The 16656-nt window shown below is 39.0% G+C and overlaps 1 protein-coding gene across 4 annotated transcripts in view; it reads left to right on the top strand.

Annotated features, from left to right (window-relative positions):
• The window catches only part of NTRK2 (neurotrophic receptor tyrosine kinase 2), a 206788-nt gene that overhangs the window by 135574 nt on the left and 54558 nt on the right, over positions 1-16656 (top strand). For 2 of the 4 annotated variants that reach the window (XM_071730219.1, XM_071730218.1), the window contains one exon: positions 14426-14556. In XM_071730219.1, the coding sequence (XP_071586320.1) occupies positions 14426-14556 (131 nt within the window). Of the gene's footprint in view, positions 1-467; positions 4346-14425; positions 14557-16656 lie in introns of those variants that run through there. The other 2 variants (XM_071730222.1, XM_071730220.1) reach the window with 2 other exon arrangements.

Here is a 16656-nt window from a genome sequence, read left to right as displayed (position 1 = left end):
GCACAAAGCAATTTTTTCTTACATATGTATGCATTATTTTAGAGCCACAAGGTCCAAACAAGACCTCTCTGTGAAAAGCACTGTGAGACTCCACAGCTGCAACTAACCCCTGCCTGAAGAGCTTTTGGGCTATAGCCCCACTTCTGTAACCTGAAGCTAGTTGATTGGCCGGTGGGTAGGTTATAGACCTGGGGCTTCATGCACAGAGTGAAAAATGGGGGGAGGATGCTTCGTTGTCCTGCCTGTACAAACAGGATTAACCCCAGGGATTAAATCCCTTGCCCCTACTCACACAGGATATCTGTGGCTGACCCTGAGGTGCAAGCCAGATCTCCTGCATGGCCCCCTCAGTTCCTGACCCATCCATCCTTCCTCCTTGGTGTCATGTTAGCCTCCAGAGCAGAAACTTCTACCCAAGGAATTTTCCATTGAGTTCTGCTGATGATGAGTTTCTTTCTCACCAATAGGTGGAAACTGACAGCCCGGTTTCTCAGGTGACACAAGGAACGGTTCTGCCATCCCAAATGAGGCAGGAAAAAACATCACGCAGAACAAGGAATTTTCCATAAGAAACTCTACCATAGCAACTGTAAAAGACGTTGAAGCACATTACACTTTCTCAGCTTGTTGCAACTTGTGCTTTGATGTAACAGGACATCAGAAAAATGAAGACTTGAGTTTTTTGTTTTTCTTTTCCTCGTTTATTTCTTTGGCCAGGAGAGTTGTTGCTTTAACTGGTGCTGCTTGATCATAATCAATTTATTGCAAAACTGTGTAACCTTTCCACATCCATCTCCAAGGTCTGTGCCAGAGCTTGTGTTCTGGCCTGCACTGTCATGCCGTATAGCTGGGGAAGGTGAGAGAACTACATCTACAAACTTCCATAAGAGATCACAGCTTTGGGAGTTATAGGATAACTAATCAAAATGGGGTGCACAAATATTTCCAACAGGCTGATAGCTGTGCAATATGTGGCATTGAAATAAACTTGAGTCACTAAGAAGTAGTGATAAATAAGCTAGCAAAAGTTTCTGTCTTTTTTCCTAAGCATACCCCAAATATGCTTGCCTAGTGGAACAGAAAAAACCATCCCTGTGCAGAAGCAAGTGGCTAGAACATTGGTTTGCATATGGACAAAGTCTTGCTGCAGTAGGCATTAAATTTAGTAGGCATTTAATTAAGATGTTGTATAAAATATTTAAAGGCAGATGCTTAGCTTGTTCCCGAGCAGCTGTAACTGACTGTTTAGGATGAAGAAATCTAAATTAACAGGACCTAAAATGCCTTTGTGAGAAAACAGGAGAAAATTTGATTAGCACTACCAATCAATTGAGGTCTGGAGATGCCCTTTCTTTTGAACTGGAGTGGTTTAGTCATCTTCTTTTTTTTTCAGAGTTCATATTGCACCCTGCCCACACTTAATCTCTACCTTATGTCCCTTGTCAAGCCCATCAGCAGTTCAGTCTTGTGCTTCTCACTGGAGACAATCAACTTCATGGTGTGATTGATCCTCCTCTGCTGTATACCTGCAGATATGATTTACTAGGTGGAAAGCTGCAGCGTATAGCACATTTTCTATGTATGTACTGTCTTTTCATTCAAACTCACAACCTGTCCATTTTACTGAGTTATTTCTGAGACAAGATGTACGTCTTTTCTGTAAGAATGCTTGTTTCAGTGACAAGCCTGTCACTGATTTGGGAAAGTCATATCAGACTCCTGAAGAGCTGGGTTTCAACTAAAAATGCTGTACTGGAGCAGGAGTCATCACTGCTGTCCTTAACTAGGGATTTCAACAACATCTATGTGTGAAAGGACAGTACATTTTGTGAAGCAGCAGGGATAATGCAGGTTCTTGAACCACTTTCTCATACCTACTGTAACTAGCTTTCTATTAATTATGGGTTAAACATGGGCAAAAACGCCTTTAAAAATAGTCTTGAGAAGAGATTTTTCTTACTGATGTTATTTGGATACTTAGCTAGAATAGCTCTCATTTCGATGCAATTTACCATTTTCCCCAATTTCCACAACAACTGGCATTTTGGTGCCTGTGTCACACACTATGAAAGATAATTATTCCAGTAGCTCCTGTGTAGAGATCTTTGTTCATATTTATGAAGGTGTGAAAAGAACATGACATCAAATAGTTCTGAAGTGCTGGTTGGGGTATGTTAATCGCTGAGGGCCTGTTTATTTTAATAGAGGGTGGTACATAAACAATTATAAACTAACAACATACAGACAGGAGTAAGCAAAGAATCATGGCAGTGAGCTAAACAGCAGACCTCACATTTTCTATTGTTTATGTCAAGTCTGTTTCCCTGATTCCTCTCCTCACCCCTCTTAAATTAGGAGGTGCTGTGGGTTTCTTAACTGCTTTCTTCAGCAGCTTCTCTTTGTGACTGTTAATCTATAAGGACTCCACTGAGTTTCCCAGTTTACCTTTTGAGAGTAAGACTCGTTTCATGGCATGCAAGGTAACACTGAAGGGAATGCAGGACAGTGTTGTAAATTTTTTTTTCAGAATTTTTTTTCTTTCCAGTTGTGTTTGGTTTTGACTGTGTTATAATGCTCTTAAATTTAAGAAGGACAGAATCCATAAAAATAAAAGAAAGTATTCATTGCAGCCAAACACATATCCGAAGGGATTTCGCTTGGGATTTTGACATGAAGAAAGTGATGAAAGCAAGGGTTGAGGCCATTATTTTCACATATACCAAGTAAGAATTTTGACGAATGCAAAGCTTACACATGATAGCTTTGTGACACTATCCAAATAGAAAATAATTAATATTTTCATAAATCCCACTAAGTTTGAAACAGGTAAGCATTTCTGGCCTTATTTCCTGGGTGGGGAAAACAAAAGGATTCACTCAACAGAGGGCTTCCAGGAGTATCAGTATCATAGCACTGATAAGAAATAGCTTTTCATCTCCATATGTGTGTGTGTCTAGGTTTCGGTAGCAAACAGTGTTGCTTCTGTAGTTTCTCTTTAAGGAAAAATGAAAAGCATAAATTGTTAGTTTTGCAGTTAGAGCCTGTTACATTCTTGGAACCTGTGATGTAATTCCCATTCTCATACGGAAGAAAATGTTACAAGGGAAGAAGAAACATGACAGAAGCAATGGTGAAAGCAACACATTAGTCTCTAAATGTAATGAAAGTAGTACGTTGGAAAACACTGGAAAAACTACCTAGTAAGTCTTGATATTGTTTTATAAATAGTTAAAATTGCTTCTGATCCTTCAATTTTTGCTTAAAATTCTGACTAGAAGAGCTGGCTACAAACAGAGTCCTGGAAATTTCTTGATTACCATTTTGTGGATGCTGGACTACCAAAACGCAAAGTGGCCTCCCAGCTCCCTAACTGGCTTCAGATCAGTCCCTCCTACAAGCAGGTCTGTACTTGCTCTCCTGCTGGTGGTGTTCTTACAGGAGGCAGCAGTTAGTCAACACTGCTTGTAAAGTGATCTGTTAATCTACCCTAGTGACATCTTGTATGTAGTGTTAACAATAATGCTTTTGTGTACCTCAGTTAAGTGCAGACAGCACGCATATTAATGCACAAAACCTTGTCTCCTTAGCTGTTCTGAGTGCCAGTTCTGAGCAACTTGAGACAAAAAAACAGTTGTTTCGCTTTTAACAGTAAAGATGATGGTAATTTTTAATATTTTCTTTATTAATAAACACATGGGGTATTCTGCCGTTACAGTTCAACAAAAGAATCAGACATTTGTTTTGGTTACTGCTGCTCAAAATGCTTTCAAAGTACAGGAACGTGCAAGCAGCTGTCATTTATTGCTCTGTGAAGGAAGAGGAAGTGGAGAAATAACCCACATTTTGCCTATCTTTGTTCTGTGTAGAGTGCAGTTGCTGTAAATATAGTGGTGTACAGTAGCTGAAACAGCTGAAACAAAATGGTTTTGTTTTTTTAAAAGCAACAGTATTATGGACAATGAAGCGAGAAGAGAATTTTTCTGGTCTATGCATTTTTGGTTTTTTGCAGAGACTGACAGAATTACAGTTGCATTCACTTCACTCTTCAGAAAGTGTTATATAAGATTCAACTGTAAGTACTTTCCAAATTGTCCTGGTTTAAAAGGACCAGGAGACAAAAAGAGATAAAAAAGAAGATAAATAAAGAGTACAGGGGAGAAAAGTGACTATAATTTATGGTGACATCTATTAAATTTTTACAGTATATCCTACCTGTGTAATAGCTGTGACCATAAAATTAACTGGTACTAATTGGTTAGCGCTGCCAACTCAGTCTATTTACAAGTGTAACACTCTTTTCATCATGTTCATCATATGTCAGTTCCTGAATAAAGTTCATTCAGACATTTCTGCTGGTTTTCTTCTTGCTTACCCTGCTATATGTTTGATGCCATCAGTGAGAGTTCATGTCTTGGCAAAGGTGTGACTGTGTGCTTTGGGAAATACGTGTCTTTGGTATCTGCCTACTGGCTGCTTCTTCAGCGGTAATGGGGCTGTGGGAGGGCATCCTTTGATTCAGTTACACCTAGTAGTTTCCTTGTTCTTGGAAACTGACTGGAACAAAATGTTCAAAGCTCTTTCTTCCTCTCTTTCCTTTTATTTTTTTTTTTTTTTTTTCCTTCCCCCTCCCTCTTTCTGTCTTTCACTTCCATGCCTCAAAAGGCTGAAACTGGGTTAATTATTGTGTGCTAAATCAGCCAGTAAACTTCTATGCATTTTGCTCCATTTGGGCAGCTTCTGTTCCTTAGTGACAGTTGCTTGGCTCAGCACACTGTAATTATCAGCTCAAAACCAAGATGCTTTTAGGTGCTGAAAATGTATCGGCAAGGGCTAAACTTGTCCTCAATCTTGTCATGGACCACAGCTTTAGAAGATCCCATTTAGTGGTTCATTATGTTGTCATTGTGGGTACTGGGGCTCTGACCATTATCACAGCAGACCCTGTGGGAAACAATTGTTACCCTAAATGAGAACAGGTCTTTGTTTTTCGCTAGCTGCTGACATATCGTATAGTTAACTTTTTATTAATGTATCTTTGTTAATTCTCTTTAAAAAATAATTTTATTGATACTTGGGGTGGGGATTTATTCATGTTAATGAAAATTTATGAAGCCCTTATTTAAACAGATCACTGAAGGGAACTTTGCTGGTAAAGAGACTTGGTTTTTGGTGTCTGTAGTGGAACAGAGACATTCTTTGGTGTTACTTTAAGCCTATCTCTGTTTGGCATGCAGACTGAGCATCTGGTGCCTAGCTGCTGGCAGCCATCGGGACATACAGAGCACGGCATTGCCTTGTGATCCACTAAAGGGCAAGAGGCCCTGGGCTGTATGCTGTGCAGACCAGTTGTGAGGAGCTGTATGTAGCTGAGAATTTTGTTCCTTCACCAACCTTGTTTCAGCAAGGGAGAAATGCTCCTTATTGGTCTGAAATTGAGAGAAATGTAAGTTCACCTGACAGACAACACAGTCTACAGCTCCAGTGAGTGGAAGATTTTTCATATCATCTGGTAGATCTTTTAGCTAGGTGTGTTAGTTTTCATGTGAAAATAACATGCAGATCCAAGAGTGCAGAAGAGAAAATAGGTGACATCTTTTTCCAGAGAATTTATCTGGGCAAGTCCTGCTGTTCCTGTTGACAAACCACAGCTTTTCTGTTCTCATTGTATGTATGGGGCAGGTCAGGTTTTGTATAAGGACAATTAGAATAGGTATGTATCATGCTGCTATTAAAAATGGTTTTGAAGTGTTCTCAGATCTTGCTGTGCTGCAGTTCAATGAATTTACAGAGCAGTTCCAAGTAGGAGCATCTCTGTTTGCTTAAGCAAAGCTCAGTGCAAGGGGCATCACACAGTCTCATTTGCATCCTTCTGTAGGATCTAGGGAGACTGTCAGAGCCTGGAGAATAATGAGAAGTCACCCAGGCTGTAGAAACCTCCTGACAATTATGCATGCATAATTTGTATTGTACAACTAACATACACTTTCAGGTGCTTTCAGGTCTTTGGAGGATGCAGAACGGAAGAACCAGGTCAGCAGAGAAGGTAATATGTGGTTTAACAATAAGCAGATCTTTTTAAGCCTTAAATAGAAAGTGTGCTACATTCTTATGGAAGATAGGATACACACAGAGGAAGATTTTTTTCCATTGTGTGTGTAACAAGACAAAAGAAAGGTCATCTTTTCTTTGCAGTTTTTCATAATCTGATCACATGACCAGAACACCCTGATAAATCCTCAGTGTGTTTGGACTTGCAAACCTACATTACTTCATTTCCCTGACCTAGAAAGTGAGAATTTGAGGGCTTTTGTTGAAGGTAGTACAATGTAATAATCTTTTGACTCTGTTGTGACTGCTGTAGAGATTCTGGCACAGCCGAGCAGTAAAGATGAGTTTTCTGGGTGTACCTTGCATTTATACACTGCCAGTTATAACTTTCTTGTTGCACGTAAGTACTGAGACCCTGAAACTGTAACAGAGGCTGAGGGGGAAATGCCCTGTGGGAACCTAAGCCTCTGTAGATGGCACATCCTAGCAAAAGAGATGCGCCAGCTTATCAGTGAAACAGAAGCAGAGCAACAGGTGCCTCAGCATAATGACAACACATCTGTAAAAAAGAATAGCCTCTTTTTCAGGTCTGTCAACCTTATGATGGCTTTGTTCATCTCTCCTGTCACATGGTGCTTTGGGGCAGTGTAACAGTGAGTACTAATCCTTTCTGTGTCCCTAGAAGACAGAGGGCAGACAGAGGTCCTTTTCTTTTCAGTGTATAGGAAGACTCAAGACTTGTTTTCTGTCCTTCCTGCTGATCCTCTTTCTCAGTTCATAGTGTAGGGAGATGATCAAAGGGCAAGGAAGTTTTCTTGTCTTGTTTGCTGCAATGCCTGGTGTCTTCATGTGTCTTTTGTGTGACCTTGTCAGAGATAGCCGAACCTTTAACTTTTTCCTGTTTTTAAAGGTGACTCAGGACAAAACCCAGCAAAGGGGATGGAATTCATTGTATTGTAAGAAAAAGTATCCATGTATCAGCCCAACCTTCCTTAACTGCAGGAAGCAGGAAGGACTGAACCTTTCTCTAGCGGAGGGGTTTACCTCCTTTGGCTTAAGAAAGCAAAATGTGGGCATGAATTAAAATCAGCTTTCCTCATGGAAAGCCACACAGTGCACTGCAGCCTGATAGGACTGTAAAAGGTCCTCTGAAGGAGGACAAAAATTGTTAGGAAAAGCATAAATAATATGTTTAAAAGTCATTTATGTAAGACTGAATTCTGCCATGCTCCTGTGATGCTTTCTTTATTGTTCCCTTTTCTTTCCATGCACAATTAGCTGCAACAGAGCAGACCTGTCCATCTAACGTGGTAGATCAGATGCTAAGTTGTAGTAAAATACTTCAGCAAAAGGTAAGGATTAAGTATGTGCTTAGGTTTTATATAAAAGGAGAAAATTTGGGACTGGGAGCTAAGCATGTAGTTTATTCACAGGCCTGGAAGCTTCATTTACTTTCATACTTCCTTTTGAAAGGCCACCACTAAAACCCTTCTATCCTCATACTGAGGTACAAAATTATTTCTTTTTTCTTTTAAAATGACAAGAGAAAAAGGAAAGCAGAGAAACCTACATCAAAAATAGGGTAATCGTCTTTGAATTTCACCTTTGTACCCACTTAGGTCAAGCTTGAATATGTCTCAGTCTCTGAATGTATGATGTTTCTTTCAGGTCCTGCTTCTCATACTGGCATCCTGGGATGCTTTTCAGATTATGTCTGTTTCTGGAAACAGAGATAGAAAAGAGTTAGTACTTCAAAGACAGTATGTTTATTAGCCCTTCTTCCTGCAAGCATCTAGTATATAAGATACCCTGCATGGTATTTCCTCATCCTTTACTGAGTGCTTCTGTTTCTACAGCACAGAAGACACCTAAAGATTATTGTTAGGCTGAAGGAAAGGATTTCCTGCTCTGAGCTAAGAGAAGGCTGGTGGTGGTGGTGAGATCATTGACTCCAGTTAACATAAACATGGAAGAGGAACCAAATTTGCCACAATAAAATAATGTTAGCAGAGATTTTGTACAGCAATTCATGCACAGTAGACTTGAAGTTCTACAATCATTAATTTTTTGGAAAAAGTGTACTGAATTTGCAGTTACAAATGAAGTTTATAAGCATCTGCAAAGGCAATGCGTGGTCAAAATTCCATTAGTTTCCATTTGAAACTGAAAAGTTGTTAGTAGGCTGGAACTAGCATGGAAAGAGAAACACAGGGCAACTTGCTATTTATCCTGAAGTCAGAGCACCAAATTTAGCTTTCAGATGTTCTGATATGTCCCAATTGTTTTAGCATGTAGAAGATCAAATCCATAGTTAACATATATTTATAATTGAAATTAAAAAACATTTTCAGGTCGCTAAGGCCTAAGGGCCTTTTTTACCTTAGCTTTTCTATGCAAGGGCAAATTCATGCTGGAAAACTGTCAACTTCATTATTCTTGTTCTCCTGAAGGATGAATTTAGCCCATAAGGCTCATGCCTTTAGAGCAATGATAAGATTGTTATTATAATTTATTATTAAGTAGTTCTTACTTAATCTTAAGGTTCTAATCAACTATAGCAATGTGCCTATCTATAGCCAAGCTGACAGGATCTTGGCCAACTAAAACAAATCAATAACCTAACAAAAGAGTAAGATAAAACATCTTACCAGAAATCAAATATTAACCCCAAAAGACAAAAAACACTTGAGTTTCAGCCAGGGAAGGACAGTGGCAGCTATAGCAAAATGAATTTACAGTGGGCAAGAGCTGTGGTGCCCCTGCCGCTGCAGGCAGGTTAGAGAGGACTGGGCACCTTCCCACGAGCTGCAGCACTATATTGCAATGGGAAGCCTAATTCTCAGCCAACACAATAGAAATTCTGTGGTTTAAAGTACTGATCTTGTGAGGATGTAAGCTGTAAACAAAGCAACTGAAAGGTTAAATTGTAGCAATCACAGATTTATTTGATTTATCATTAGATGTAACACCTGACAGCTAAGAAATCCTTAGGAGCTGTGCCATTCCTGTGAGTGCACACAGGTTTACCTTTCATAAATATCACCAGTTCTTTCAGGAAGACCAGTGCCTATTCGACTTGCCCATTGAATATCTGCTGAAGGACCACTTGGTGTCTGATGCCTGTGAAAAATCTGGCAAACAACTGACAGCCTCTCAGGCATAACTGTTTCATAACACTTGAATTGATCCATTCTTTTTCAAAAAAGCAAAACAAAATTCAAAATGGTTCAGAAGCCATATTTGTGCAGTTAATGTCATAAGGCCCAAGTATCTTTCTGATCTATGTCTTCTGTGGATCCTCCATACTCAGTTTTCTTTAGCCTGTACCAGCTCCTTTCATTTAGAGGGGAGTACTTGAAGACTGAGTTTTCTATTGGCATATTTTCCTTCTGTTAAAAAGGTGTGAATCTCAGGTGTGGACCATATATATGAAAACATGCTGCTTGTTTGCACCTACAACAGCTAGGTGGTGGTCTTGCATGAGACTTTCTTACTACTGTATGGTAAAAATTAAACAACACAAAAATGTATAGGAGATAGTAAGTGATGTATGCCATATGGAATAAATACATTGCATAATCAGAAATATACTTTCAGAACTGAGCCGGTCTATTTCTGCATCCAGGCAATGCTGACAAGTTAAAAAAAGGAAAAAAGGAAAAGGTGGTTGTTATTGGCTTTTATTGTCCTATTAGGCAGTAGGGATCTCAGTGTGCCAAATTTTCTCTTCTGGCAATAGTGTGCAGAACTGTAGAGATGCTGGTACTTCAGAATCCAATGGCCCTCAAGGTAGACTTCCTGTCCACTGTTTGTAATGATTTTGTATTTTCCTGTGTGCGTTTCTCACTGAAATTACACTGCTCCTTAATGACAAATGCTGTACAAATTCGGTATACTGTCTAAACTATCATGCAGCCATCTACTCCAGTTTTGTTTGTTTTTTTTTCTTACAAGGCCTCAGAAATAGTTGAGTCTTCACAATAGCAGGAAAAATTGTGGGAGGAGAAACTTGCAAAATGTCTTTCTGTAGCACCTCATATCTCATCACAAGATGAGTCTTTTCTGTGGTTACTTTTTACTTAATGCAGCTGTAAATATGTTTACACTATCACCTTGCCTGGTTATTTAACATCTTGAAGATCCGCATTCTCTTCTCAGAGTCCTGGCACATTTTATCAGAACTGTTGCACATGTGTATGGCTAGCAAAATTTTGAACAGTATCCTAGAAAGCAGATTCAGAAGATGATAAAAATGGACATGCAATGCAACAGGATCTTCTAGTGTTGTATTTCAGTAAGCAGTGATGGATGATGGAGCCTGTCTGCTGTGGCCAGCAAGCAGTGAGTCTGTGTTGTAGCCTCTCTGCAAACCTGTCCGATCTGCTGTTCTCATAAGGTATATGGGAACATATCTGAAACTTACAGGACTTGTGATATCGTAATTGGGTGACATAATAAAGATGAGACCCACCCATATGTACCATGTAACTATGTAGTTTTCATGCTTTTTAGGAAACCCAGCCACAAAAGGGCAAGTGTAATCTTTGGACATACAGAGATACAGGGAAATGATTTTGTGTTTTTATCACAGCCTTGTGGAGAGTAATACAAGAAGAGCTTCCTGTGGCTTCCTGCTGTCATAAACATCTGAAAACAGTCTTTTAAAAGGCTATTGAAAAATTTTACAGGGAAGAGCCATGAAAATTACTGCAGAACTGGAGAAAATGTTTTCCTGGGAAGGGTTTTACATCCATTTCACTTATCAAGAAGAACAAGAGAGTTAATAATGTATGTTTAATACCAGACCTTAAAAGGCTGCTCAAGCTAGCAGCAAAGGTCTCCTAAAACCCAAGGGATGTAGATGTAAGCCAGACAAGCTAAAAATTAAGAGACAAAAAAATAGACATGCATTTTTATTGGCACAGTGAATGTGCAAGTGAATGGCTCAGACTTTCAAATCAAGACTGGCACAGCTTCTTCTGGAGGCAATCTTGTGCCAAGCACAAGTCATTTAACTCAGTACTATGCTCTGTGTTGTGTAGAAGGTCAGCATAGGCAGTGTAATAGCCACATGTGATGGTAAAATGTTCAGACCTCTTTTTGATGAGGGGGAAAACACTTTCAGTCCATCACAGCATTTAAGTTTTAAATTACATGCAGAAATATTTTAATAATTTGCACTGCTGAGTATCCTGCTGTCTGTAGCTGGAATCAGTCTCATCCAACCCAGTGAATTCAATGGGGTCAGGTCATTCCAAGTTGCCCATTTTGCTGAGACCCACTCCAGAATATGTTATGACCCTGTCTGTTCAGCCTCTCCATACAAGGTAGGTTACATGGGTAGTGTTGTCCCATTCCTGCAGATAGTGTTTTCAACATAAGGCTTTGATTCATCCTTTCCAGTGCAATGTTCCTTTTGTTAGTGAGTGAAATACCAAGAAGAAAGTTCAGCTCTGTTAGTGAGATGTTTTTGAGACCCCAAGGAGAGAGCCCTTTTCTGTAGCTGTGCTCCCCATTGTCAGCCAATTCCCTCATCTGTGGGAGCCCCTACTTCTGTGGGCATGGTTGTGTGGTTATTATTTACACCACAGCCTCTTTTCAGCATTTACCCTTGTTTAGTTTCCTTGATGTTGCTTTATATTTTGTTTCATTCTTCTCTTAAATCTTTCACCTTGACTTAGCTTTTAGCTTCGTATCATGAATTTTTTACAAAAATCAGACAGCACCTTTTAAACCAGGAGTCCTCTTTTTTTAAAAATACAAATGACATCTTAAAGACAACCACCATTTAGAGTCAAAAGAAGGAAAATACATAGCCAACCTTTTCATGTTTGTGTACCTTTGCATATGACGCAAAGTTGAGAACAGTTCTCTGGAAATTCCGTTATGCCACTACTTTGGCCAAATTCTGCTTTGTTTCTTCAATGTAAATCCAGGAAAATCTCTTGGACTTCAACAGAGGTAATGGTGTTTATCCTGATATGAGATGAAAGCAGATTTTCATCTAAATTTTCCAGTGTATCTACTGCTGAAATCTCCTCCCATTGAAGACAGTGTCATGGATGGGTCCTTGTGTGTGCAAAATAGATGTTTTCCTTAGCTCTTAGCTTTCCATCATATCAGATGTGTTTGATTTACTTGCATTGTTCTTATATTGAATCTCTGCCCACTTAGTCACATTTACCATCATTTTTTATTTGTAGAGTTACTCTGTGTGTCTCAGAAAGGTAACAAATAGAGAGAGCATGACAAGTTGCAAATGTGTACTGTGGCTTGCTGCATTTCAGTTTTAACAATCTGGTTTATGAGATGGGTTGTTTATTCAAATGCTTGGTTTATGCACAAGCATTTAGCAGCAGCTGGAAATGTACTAAAGAGAAGTATTTGATATGTTTCTTATTTATTTCTACTCAATTGTGACATCCTCTAGGAACTTCAGAAAAAGTTTTTGTACTGCTAGGGCCAATACTGGAATTGTTGCTGGCTTCAAAAGGGGGGTGGACCACACAGAATTCAGAAAATTGACTGTGTCTGTCAACAGGTCTTTTGCAGCAGTGGAGAGACCCAGGTAAAAAACTGCTTCTGCTGTAGTTTTGCTGCTGACACCAGTAGGACAGGATTTCAGCCTTCCTCTCTGTCTTGTGGTCATTTTAGGATGGTGAAATTTGTAACATGAAGCTGAACTTGTCTCTTTAGGAAAGGAAGAGAGCTATCCTCCTGGTGATACTGGTCAACTAGAGGGAAACAGAAGATGCCCTAAGAGAGGATTGAATGCTCTGGCAGGGAGTAAGGGGGAAATACAAGTTTATTAGTAAGGATATTTTAAAGCACAGGTAAGGAGGTGTGCCACACTCCCATGCTCAGGTGGCATGCTAGGTCTTCTCCTCAAATGCACTGTCTGCCTGGGAAACTAATGCTGGAGGTGCCTGCCAACATCTCTCACTCTTCTGGTTTGCTCCAGCACCACGCTCACCCCTGCATGCAAACATGGATGGAGAAAAATTCATTTATAGCCGTACAAGCAGACTACATCACCACAGCATCAGAATGTGTGACACATGTATTTTGTGTCTGTATTTTTGTGTAGACTGTGGGCCCTTTCTTCAAATACTGATACCTATGCCATTTTTTCCCACTGCTATTACCAGGACCACTCAAATTTTCCATCTTTCAGTAATGGAAGGCAAGATGGTTTCTGTATAAGTTTTCACCCAGTTTGGAACAGATGTGTGGCTGAGCATGGAGGCAGGGATTGGTCTGCATCTGAATATATGCTAAGTTACTGACAGGGTTCAGTCCTGGTCATTGCATTTAAGCAGACAAGGTGAGATTCATGCCTTTGCAGAAGCTGGCCTGATTTACTTATTTACTTTGCTGTGTTTAAGGTATAAGTTGCAAATAGGCTTTTTCTCGTCAGAGTTTAATTTTAGTGTTTGCAAAAGCAGCTAAATGCACTGAGCTTAATTTCATTAGTAGATGCTGATTGTCTTGTACAATTTCAGCAATACAAGCTGTCAACTGTGTTGGCCAGATAAACTGCCCTTACAGCTGCTTTATTTAGGTCAAACACTGCAAATAGCTAATGTATTCTGCAAATACATTTTTTTTTGCAAAAAAAAAATGTTTTTAAAATATTAAATCTTTTAATGGAAGTGTGTGCTGAAAGAAAAGTGTAAAATGAGTTGGAAAAAAAATGCTCAAGGACTTTAATGTCTGAATCAACTGATTCTAGGCAGCAATTCAACTAAAGCTCTATCCACTATGCTGTCTGAAATGTTTGTCCCTTTTTTATTTCTTTTACTTCAGGGCAATACTGTAAACAATGCTGATGAGGATGAAATTTCTATCTTACTGTACTTGTATTATAGCATAGAGATAGAAAGTAGTTGAACAGGTAGTGAACAGAGAGTAAGTTGGATTTATTGAAAGAGGGCACATTTTGTTTTCTTGGAATAGTTTAATTTCAAGACTTTTTGGCTTTGGGTCAGAGAGTTCAGCTGCTGTTAGAGGTACCAAAATAGAAGTGGTATGAGAAAGTTTTGTTTTCTGATTCTTTGACTTAATGGTTTAAAAAAAGTAGCACTGGCTGTTATGTATGCTCTGCAGCATTCATCCTAACACAATGATAAATGGCCTTTCCTCAGCTGACTTTTAATTCCATGTCTTCTTATCCAGCAGTTCTGCTACTCTCCAAATATAATTATATTAACTCGATCTTTTTGGACAAAGACACATGACACAAGGGCACTTTGATTCCTTCCACAACATGTGCCCCATTATAAAGGCAACCCAGTCTTTGTGTGTCTGTAAGCATGGACCCCATCCAATCCTGGCCTCGCAGCTCACTTCTGACCTCTGTTTTGTCTTCTCTTTACAGTTGTGCAGCACATCAAGCGCCACAATATTGTTCTCAAAAGAGAACTGGGAGAAGGAGCCTTTGGGAAAGTCTTTCTGGCGGAATGCTATAACCTCAGTCCTGAGCAGGACAAGATCTTGGTGGCAGTGAAGGTAAAAGATTCTAGGGTTTCCATTATTAATGCATGGTGACAGCTAATGCTATTTTATTTGTAAATGGCCATGTTTGCCTATTCTGTAGCCCATTGTAACTGCTCTGATATATGTGGAAAGATTCACAAGACTAATGGAGTATTAAGAGAATGTGATATTTGATCTTCCTATGAAGTATGAAATAAGAGCTTAATTTCATAAGGAAAAGGGGGGAAACAGAGTTGTGTCACAAAGGGTCAAAATATTTTATGATCTATCTAAAATATAATTAGTGAAAAATAATGTCTAGGTCATTAAAAATACGTGTGACATATATGTATGTCTAAAAATAATAATCTATTACTAGCCTAGTGATTAGGCTATGTATACAATTGCTAGTCAAAGAAGGCCTTTCTTTTTGAGGATTGTGCCATTCTTTTCATCAGCCACAGAAAATATCTGTAGGTAATTGTCATTAATATGACTGCCAGGAATGGTATAGCAAACTTGTGAATATAGTGCCTTTAAACACCACTGTGTGGAAATCCAGAAGTCATGATATGTCAGACCTGGAGGAGTGGTTGTACAGTTCTAGTCAGCTTTCCCAAAATACAGTTCAGAGGAGGAGGAAACTGCATGAAAGCAGCCCTGACACTGAAGATTCAAATATACAGAATAGTTCTCACATTTCTGAAGGAAAAAAAAAAAAAAAAAAAGCTCGGTTCTCTGAAAGAGAATAGGCTACATGGTTGGGAATGATGTGAACGTACCAAGAAGTAAGATTTCCACCATACCAAGCTTTTTAATCCCTCAAAATGGATGTGGATGAGGCTGGTTCTTGACATCAGCTATGAAAGTACAGTAGAAGACACTACCAGTGAAACTACACTCTAAGAGTTCGCAAAGTCTCCCTGGCAACAATCTCTCATCTCCATCTGTGTTCTGCCAAAAGCTGAGCAAGATGTTCACCATTTGAAGTATCTCATTAAGTGCAGGGGGAATACACATTTAGAATTTGGGCTGTTCCCAAATTAGAAAATAATTTTATCTGACTAGTCACAATTAGGCAATTACATGTACATTTTCTTCAAACCATGCAGCAAAAGAAATTGAGTAGACCATCCTTATGGGTTTGGAAAGAACCAGATTTTTGGATCTGGTAGCACGAGAATATGAAAGATGGATGGATTTTTAGAGTGCTTTCTTGTTCCATCAAAAATAACACTTAAAAATTATTATTATTTGCCAAGGTTACAAGCTTTTTGATACTTGGGAGCTGTTAGTCATTGACTGGTGAGAAAAAAATTAAGCCTGGAAAAAATATGCTGTAGACAAGAGAAAGCAAGATATAGGAGATTACAAAACTAGATCTGAATGAATTTTCTATTATATTTTGGTCAGACTTGAGTGGAAATTGCCTTTCCTTTATCACTTCAGGGAATTGCTTGGTAGCAGAATGAAAGTCCTTCCATTCACTTGTTTCCTTTGAAAGCCCTGGCCAAATGGAGCCTAGCACTTCTGCAGTTGAATGCTAGACTGGTCCTTCCTCACTCTCTGTAGCTCTTTCTAACAAGTCTTTCTAACCTTTTAAAGGGAGACTTTTGTGCTTTACTTTTATTTATTTTTTAGTTTTTTAACCAAATCCATTCTTTTTAGTGTCCTTAGTAAGGACAGCTGTGGGAAGAATTACCTCTGGGTAAAAAATTGTTTGCTGGCCGAATGTTTACACAGTATAAATTTGTTCTTTGTATTTCAGATGGGTGTGGTTGTTTCCATGTTCTGTAGATGAATTTGGGATAGCAAGTGTAGAATTTGGGTAGGTAGCCAGGAAAGAACATTTTTAGTTAAAACAACGCCACTATTTTCGTGTTTCATCTTCCTATGTGTTAAATCTAGGTGTAGTTAAAATCCCGAGGTACCGAGCCCAGATATCAGTGTCTGTGAATAATTATTTTTTAACATTGGTAACCTGATGTCTTTTTTTTAATTTTATCCCAGAGGTAATGCCCATTTTATGTTTCTTGCACTGCCTCTTGAAACTGTGACTCTGGCTGCTGTCAGAAAGTGATTTTTTTGTGAACTGTGGCATTAGATTGATCTCCTTATAATTGAGGGGTGGAT

Source organism: Heliangelus exortis, chromosome Z (assembly GCF_036169615.1).
Source record: "Heliangelus exortis chromosome Z, bHelExo1.hap1, whole genome shotgun sequence".
Classification (NCBI taxonomy): Eukaryota; Metazoa; Chordata; class Aves; order Apodiformes; family Trochilidae; genus Heliangelus; species Heliangelus exortis.
The sequence above is the reverse complement of the archived record's forward strand: the minus strand, read 5'-3'. Positions and strand labels throughout refer to the sequence as shown.